Source organism: Nematolebias whitei, chromosome 13, assembly GCF_014905685.2.
Source record: "Nematolebias whitei isolate Nwh7 chromosome 13, NemWhi1, whole genome shotgun sequence".
Lineage (NCBI taxonomy): Eukaryota > Metazoa > Chordata > Actinopteri > Cyprinodontiformes > Rivulidae > Nematolebias > Nematolebias whitei.
Genome location: NC_056510.1, coordinates 2,213,427 through 2,221,556, shown reverse-complemented (window position 1 = coordinate 2,221,556; position 8,130 = coordinate 2,213,427). Strand labels below are relative to the sequence as shown.

The following is an 8,130-nucleotide window of genomic DNA, read 5'->3' as shown; positions in this document are numbered from 1 at the left end:
ACACATTACCTCAGTGTCTCTCCCAAAGTGCAGCTGAGAGATGCTTCAATAAAGCACAGATCGTCCTGCCTGCAGCGCTCGGCTCTCATCCCATCAGATGCAGCGGTCCCACTCAATAAACACATCGTTAGTATTCATATTAACTGTAGCTGCAGCTCCGTCTGTTGCAGCTTTGATTGTGGACGCGTCCGCCGCAGCTTCATTTCTGCCTCACGCCTTTTGTTTCTCTGTGCCTCCACACGTCACGATGATTGATCGGAACCAGGGCCCGGTGTGTCCTGCATTACCCCCAACAAATGATCTGGCCCTTGCCAGCAGACCTTGGCCGGTAAGAAATCGATATTTCACCGTTAAATCCATCAGAGGAGAGTTAGGGCCTCGGCTGTCGGAGTGGCATTAAATGTGACACCTGCGAGTTTTCAATATCTTCTGCTTCACAGATCATTCGTGGTCACTTTTAAAGCAGTGACGTGCGCCTCCTGGGCAGTGATTCACGACGCGATGCCGTTTAACAAGTTTGGCTCCGAGCGTCGTCCCTGAGAAACGAGCTGGACACGGAGCGCAGGGGTCGACCTCCACGACCGGCCCCAGCCTGTACTGTGGCCCCTTCATCGCTTCTGTGGACAAATTTAAACTGACCACAAGCTGAACGTTTCCAGGACCGATACAGGACCCACCAGGTTTAGGTTTCCAGGACCGATACAGGACCCACCAGGTTTAGGTTTCCAGGACCGATGGGGGATAGTCTCACTGGTCTGTTGGGGGCTCTCTGGAGAAAAACTGTTTGAGTTTGCAAACACAGAAAATAACCGTGGCTCTGCAGTTCCCGTGAGAAGATGAATCCTCACAAACGTTTCGAAGAGTCAAAATCAGAACGTGTCGCCAACAGCTGCACCCGGTTCATGACGGATTACACGGGTCGCCACGAGAGCACAGTGGGTAAAACAAAGCTTTTCTCTCAAACCAAGCGTTGAATCTGAACATGGGAGTAATATAATAATAATCAGCTGTAAGTAAACAGCTCTGCAGAGCAGCTCGGCGCCGCTCACGCTGGTGATTGATGGCTTCCCATTAGCAGGCCCGTTATCGCTCCGGCTGGGGAGAACGACCACTGAGTTGTAACGCAGCGCATCACCTCAGTGTCTCTGAAGCTGCAGCCGAGAGGCTTCAATAAAACGCAGTCCCCATCAGGCCGAGTTTGTGAAGCATTCCCGCTCAATAAGCACGTGCTGCAGATATCGGCTCCGACTGTAAATGTTTGATTGTAACAGCCATTAAATCCTTGGTGTTGCAATCAAACATCTCCTGAAGCACCAAATCAAATCACCCCAAAGACTCGATTTGCAGCTCCACCTCTCGTTCCGAGAGTCCATCTCTTCCAGTAACGCCTCGTTTTATATCGTTTCTAAATCCTTCTGCAGATTATTTAGTGGCACAGATGTCTCAGATTTGTTGTTCCCCTTCATGGAGTGAAAACGGGGATTAGAAATACCTTTCATCCAATCGTCCTTGTTCTGAGTGCAACAACTTGAAAAATACGTGAAGTAGCAACTTCCATTTTGGTGCGTGGCTGCCTTTGGACCAAGAAAGCTTTCTTGCAAAAAGTGGGTTGAAAAGTCAAAATCCAAGATGGACACCACCACAGAAATGGACCCAAGGTACATGAAGCTCTCCACGAATTCCAGATTATTTCCATGTGTGATAATATTCACAGGACTGCCCTGATGTTGATCTTTCTCTGACTGATAGTCCAAACTCTTTGCAGGCGTAGGAAGGCCGTCTACAGTGTGATGCTGAAGTGGATCCTTCTTCATACAACAAATGATCGTTAAACAATAGAAAACTGGACTCCGACGTGACAGAAAATTATTAAAGCAAAAATATAAATATAAAAATACCAACCTGAATAGTCTTGTGGCCTTTCAAAAAAAATTCAGACAAATTTCATTTCTTATATACCTTCTTCGTAAGGTGGCTGACAGACCGCAAACGAGCCGCAAACAGCTAAATACACAGCAAACAGTTCAAACCTGCTGCACACACATGAATGTTGCACATTTCAAAACACAAATACTAATTGGGAGGGACTCCGTATCTTGTCGTTGGGGGCAACCGATTTTCTGCAGCAGCCTGAAGAGTCGGCTTCGGTTGACGAGGTCAAACGCCTTTGTATCAATGAAGGTGGCAGAGCGGCACCACAGTGGGGATGACCCTCAGCTACTACCACCGTTTACACACGCCGATTGCTGTAAAATCTCTGAAGCAGTTTTGTGTTGCCAAATCAGTGGTGGGCAAAGTTCCGTTAGTAGTGGAATAATTGTTTTGTCTAGTGGATTAAAGTTTTTGCTAAGTTTGGAGACCGTTAGCAAAATTAGCTTCCACTCATTTTAGTACCCGTTTAGTGCTTTAGCGTTAGCAAAGCTAATAGTTTTAGTTAGCAGAATACGGGTTAGCAAAGCTAATAGTTTTAGTTAGCAGAATACGGGTTAGCAAAGCTAATAGTTTTAGTTAGCAGAATACGGGTTAGCAAAGCTAACTTTGTAGTGAGCTGTGTTGACCATTGGCCCGTGTAAATAAGCTGAGGTGGCCATTTTGAATGTGATCAACACAACAGACAGTCAAAGGCCATTTAATCATGCCTGTCCAGATAGTAATTATATTATTGTCTTTATAATAAACTTATACAGTGCTCTTCTGTCTCATCAAGACACTGAAAGCTCTTTACAACAATCTGTGCCTCATTTATCCGTACAGCTCTATACTAGATCTGCAGAGAGAATAATCAGATGTATCACATTCATGCACTGATGGGACACACATCGGAGGCACTGAGGGTTCAGGGTCTTGCCCAGGGACACTTCAACATGTGACTGCTGCTGGTTTCGAACCCCCAACTCTTGCATTGGAGGACGCCTGCTCTAACCACTGAGCCACAGCCGCCCTGTCAATAATAATAATAATAATCAATAATTACATGATGAAATAGAAGTTAATAGGTGAAGGTTAGCACTGTCGCCTCACAGGAAGTTCCTAAGAGAACCTGGAACTTCCTGAGAGGCGGTTACACGTTTTCTCCAGGTGTCCCTGTGATGGACTGGAGACCTGTCCAGGGTGTCCTTCTGGAGACAAGACACCAGCACTCCACCACCCAGAAAGAAGTGGGTAAAGAAGATAAAGGATGGATGCACAGCTCAGGTCCTCTGCAGGAGCCCTGGGAGTTATTCTGAAGTGTCCGTGAGGTATCGGTCCGTCCAAGTGTCCAAGTGTCCATGTGTCCAAGTGTCCATGAGTAATGACACACACACACCAGCAGAGCTTCTGGCTACCATTTTGTTTCCTCCAGAGTAAACGTGTAGGAGCGCCCAAGCTTACCTCCTGACCCTCGTTCTGTGAGGAGATAATTACTTGTCAGGGATAAATAGAGAGATTAATGAATTCATTAGTGGTGGGAAGTTTAGCTGTTCGGAGCAGCACGTACTGCTATGACACATTGCGCCTATTGTTTTACCAGCTAGTTAGCCTGGAGCAATAACATTCACACAGCAGACTGCCTCCTGCACGCAGGTAAACCACGCAGAAAGTGTGGCCTTACCCTGGAACTCATCAGCAACCCAAACAAAGGCTCTTTAAATCCCAATCCTTCATCTTAATTACTTTTGTAAAAGCCTGTGTCCTTGTTAGCTGAAACGAGACAAGACACATTCATCTCCATTAGCAGACTCCGGACCGCTGAACGTGGGGTTCGGCGTGGCACTAAGAGTCTGCGTGCCGTACCTGTGCTTCTGAATTTGCTGCGACTATAAATGAGCTTTGGAGTAAAACAAAGTGAGCTGCACATCTGTTCCTTACACATCTGCTCAGTCTGAGGACCACTGGACTCCGACAGAATCTGTAACCAACAGAAGGTTCCTGGAACCCGGCTCTGGTTACGTAGGACCATTTCCAGTAAGTCCCCCGTCACCGAGGAATTTGAAGAGTGGATGTTTTGTAGTTTTGGAGTGTTTTTCTGAACTGGACCTGAACAGGGTGCAAGTAAACCTGAATGTTTTGATGTGAGCTGCACTGTGAGAAGAACACAAGGGTTCTTCATCCACCATCAGGTGCAACGGTCGAGTCAGGGGGTGGCCAGAGGTGGCCTTGACTGACAGATGAACCTTCGGCCACCCCCAATCATTTGAGGAAACTATAGCAGTATAAAAAAGAGAAAGCAGTTTCCTCAAATAACAGGCCAGTTTACATGTGGCGGCAGCCATCTTGGATTCTGACTTGACGTCATTGTTGATATCGACCTTTTTCTAAGTTGCAGCCAGAGCCTGCACCAACATGGACGTCAGTTCCACACTTTTTATCAAGTCGTGCTCCTCACAACACGGACAGAAATTTATGATATTTATGGCAGCAGCCATTTTGGATTCCTTCGCTATAGGAACCTTTCTTACACCTTGATGTAGCCACACATTACTACGGAAGTTGCCTGCAGAAAATGTTTAAAGAACGTGACTGGATGATTATATTCATGAGTTAAAAAGTTTCTTGCTCAACTGCAAAGTAGTTTACAGAAACTAAACTGAACATATTTCATATCCGTACAACGAATATTTAAAACACTTCGACTGCAACATTTCATACGTGCTGATTTGTCAGGGCCTTCTCTGACGGCATAGAAGGCCCTGAGGGTTTCCAACGGCTCAAGTATCTAAAAGTCTTTTTAACAGTTGGGAAGTGTAAACTAAGTAACAACAAACACGCTGACCCAAAACTCATGTCTTTATTACACAGTTCTTTATTTAATGGAACCAGAACCGCTTGTCCAGTCTAAGCTGGAGTCCGGTCCTCTGGACGGACTCTTCCTGTTGAAACGTTTCGTCTTTTATCCAGAAGACTCGGTCGTGAGCTCATTACAAGCAGCTTCTCATAGTGGGTCAAGCATCAGGACATCCACTCGTTTCAAAGTTTTGTTGAGAGTTTAGGAAAGCACTTCTTCTCAAACATTCACGAAGGTTTCCTAAAACACAACACTTTGGATTGTTCTAAACTGTGCAGCTGGCCCACGTGACCACAGGCGGATTAGAAAGAGACCGACACAGCTGAACGTCCACGCGGCTTCAGAACCAGAGACGAGCAGGTTCTGTTGGTCCCGACTGGTTGTGACACTAAGCAGCTGTGCATCATCGTGTTCCGATCGATCGGACGCTTTACCACCCCCCCGTTCAGCGTGCTCAGTGAACATTGTGAAGATATAATCTGAGCTGGAACTAATGTTTACACCAACGTTGTGCTGGGTGTGTTTTCAGGACGGTCTTCATAGTTTCTGAGCGTAACTGGAGCTGGAGTCAAGTTTTAGTCTCGATGGAAACGAGCAGCTCAGGTGAGTTTACAAATGATTCAAGCGCTCCGATAGAAATAACTTTTATTTCCTGTCAAAACCTTGAAGTTTTTATTTGTGTCCTTTGCAGACGCGTCTCCGGGCAGGTCGCTGACTGCAGAAGACCTCCGTGTTTACAGCAGCACCCACACAGAAGCCAAACAGAGACGGGAGCTGCGCCACACATCGAGATGTTCCAAGTCTTCAGTCAGCTGAGATGTGCTCTGAATCACAAACTACATCCAGGACACGAAAGGTTCTGGCCTGATAACAGATTAGCATCACAGCTAATCCCGCTCCTCAAATAAACGTCACCAAAGAGGAAGAATTACACAACAAACTCTGCAGTCGTGGTCCACATCTGTGAAGAAAGGCTCCTCAGGAACCCATGAGAAATACTGTCCACGATGGCCGAAGGCAGCCAGGGCGGTGTTGGACCGTGAGGTCTGACGGAGTCCAGACACCCTCAGTCCTGATGGCTCTTGTCCTGCAGGACTTTGTACTCGTACTGAAAGGAACAAAGACATAAAATGTGTTAAAGCAGCAGCACGGAGCGCGTTGGATCGGACCGTAAACCATCGCTACGACTCGTGGAAGCATCACGATGACTCGCACCAAACAGAACGTGTTCTTTCGTTCCTGCACGTTCAAGGCGACGCTCCTTTGAAAACGCTTCTGTGAAAACACCTAAAACCTGCCTCCAGGAAGGGAAGCGGTGGGCTCTGGCTCCTTACACCGCCACATAAACTGAGCCACCCCCCGGGAGCGGCAGGAAAGGACCGCCGCGTGGGCACAGGGAGACGGCCTCGTCACGTTTAGCTTGGACGGTCTGCGTTGGATTTACGAGCTGCAGGAAGCGCCATCACTGGTTCAGCACTCCAACTTAAACATGGAGAGAAACGTGATCCTGCCGAGGACGAGCCTAAACTCGTCTGCTCTGTCGCCAGACGTTCAGCTGCACCTGCAGCTTCTCCTTGGTGGTGGTTTCTAAACTTTAGAACAGCCTCTCGTGAATTAAAGACGTACGACTTCTTAAAACAAACGACCACCCCAGTAAAACGTACACGTTCTTCATGACCCCCCCCACCAAGGGCAGAAAGGCGACTAAACAATAACTGGATTCACATCTAAAATTGACCTTTGGAGTCAACCAAATTCAAGATGGCCGACAAAGTTAGGCTACCCGAGCGAGAACAAAAATGGCCAGTTTTACAAATCCAGAGATAAAATTTGGCGTGGTGATAGCTGAGAGTCGCTCCCGACACGCGCTCTGAGCTTGACGAGATCGTCTGCTGGGGTTAACTGTGCCTGTTAGCAAAATATCCCGTGAGCCAGTGAACGAACTTTAAAAGTAAATGTCAACAAGAATGTGACGTTTGGCACATTATGTGCTCATCGACTATCACACAGCAACGGCCGGACAGGAAAAGACCTTGTATGACCTTGATTTATGACCTTGGGACTGGGGTGATGAAACGTGTGACACTCCATCTAGTGACGATGAGTTGTTCTAAAATGATCTTCAGCGTATCAGAAGTTTTGCACGGGACATGGTTTATGGACAGAGTCCAGTGTTTCCCCTGGGTCACTTCCCTTGGCAGGGTGCTCATCTCTTTGACTGGGGGGGGTCTGGTGCCGGCGGTCGTCGGCTGGGGGGTGGGGGAGAGAAGCTTGTAGATTTCTAGCTAATGCGTCTGTATTGTGCGCCGATAACTTAGCACTACACCAGTGCCATGCCGTCTGACGACCATGGGGGGGGGGCCTTCCAGTAGGCGGAGTGCTCGGCTCTGGTGACAGGGCGGGGCTCCTTGCTGGAAAACTGCAGGGGAAACACTGGAGTCTAACTATAAACAACTGCCTTTGACACAGGAAGTACCGTAATCACCGGGTGCACATCCACGACTAATTATCAACGGGAGCCAAACCAATTCAAGATGGCCGCCACAGGCAACTAAGTTTACGAAACACAGATTAGCTAAAGCTCAGTTTTACAAACGGAAGTAAATTTGAAGAGGTGGTAGCCGAGTTATTCCAAGATTTAACCCAAACGTTTCAATTTCACCATTCCTCAACGTGAGAAGATGCCAGGAGCGACGCACTCCTTCAAGACCTTCATCTGAACTGTCCCCACATTTCAACACTTTCACTTTAGATTTTCTTTATAAACAAGTTTATCGAGGTTTCTGTGATTACGCCTCGTCCTCACTGCACCTTAAGCAGCAAGTTTGTTGTTGCTTCATACGTAAATTAAACTCGCCTGAAAACAACCACAAAATCCCTGGAAGTGTCGTTAGAGTCGGCCGTCTCGTTAAAGCACATCAGCTTGACCGAACACTTCGGTTCAAGGGAAAGAACGGCTTCAGGTGCTTTACAGGTGCAGTGGCTGAAAGGAGCTCAGGAGGTGCCGTTCAGGTACGGCTACGGACCAATCCTGGAAATAATGCTGTTCAACCAGTTCCTTACCAAGGCCAGCTGCCGCCCGATGTTCCCCATGGTGATGACTCCAGCAAAGAAGATGCACGGGAGCCAAGAGCGAATGTAGAGGAAGTCTGGAGACGTATACCTGAGGAGAGAGATGACACCTCACACCAGGACGCCATGAAATGTTCCGTCTTCATTACAATCTGAAGTCGGCTTGGACCCTTGACCAAAACAACAAGCCAACGACTGAGTGACGATTACCAAAACACAGCCCCTCCACCCCGAGACCTGACGTCCAGAAGACCTTAATCTGACATCCAGAAGACCTTAATCTGAGACCTGAC

The 8,130-nt window shown here is 47.5% G+C and overlaps 1 protein-coding gene across 1 annotated transcript in view; it reads right to left on the bottom strand.

Moving 5' to 3' along the window:
• Positions 1–5,831: 5,831 nt before the first annotated feature.
• Positions 5,832–8,130, bottom strand: part of insig2 (insulin induced gene 2) — a 65,483-nt gene continuing 63,184 nt past the window's right edge. Inside the window, exons 6-7 of the mRNA XM_037686758.1 lie at positions 7,829–7,928; positions 5,832–5,873 (exon numbers count right to left, since the gene is read on the bottom strand). Of these exons, the coding sequence (XP_037542686.1) occupies positions 5,832–5,873; positions 7,829–7,928 (142 nt within the window). The remainder of the gene's footprint in view (positions 5,874–7,828; positions 7,929–8,130) is intronic.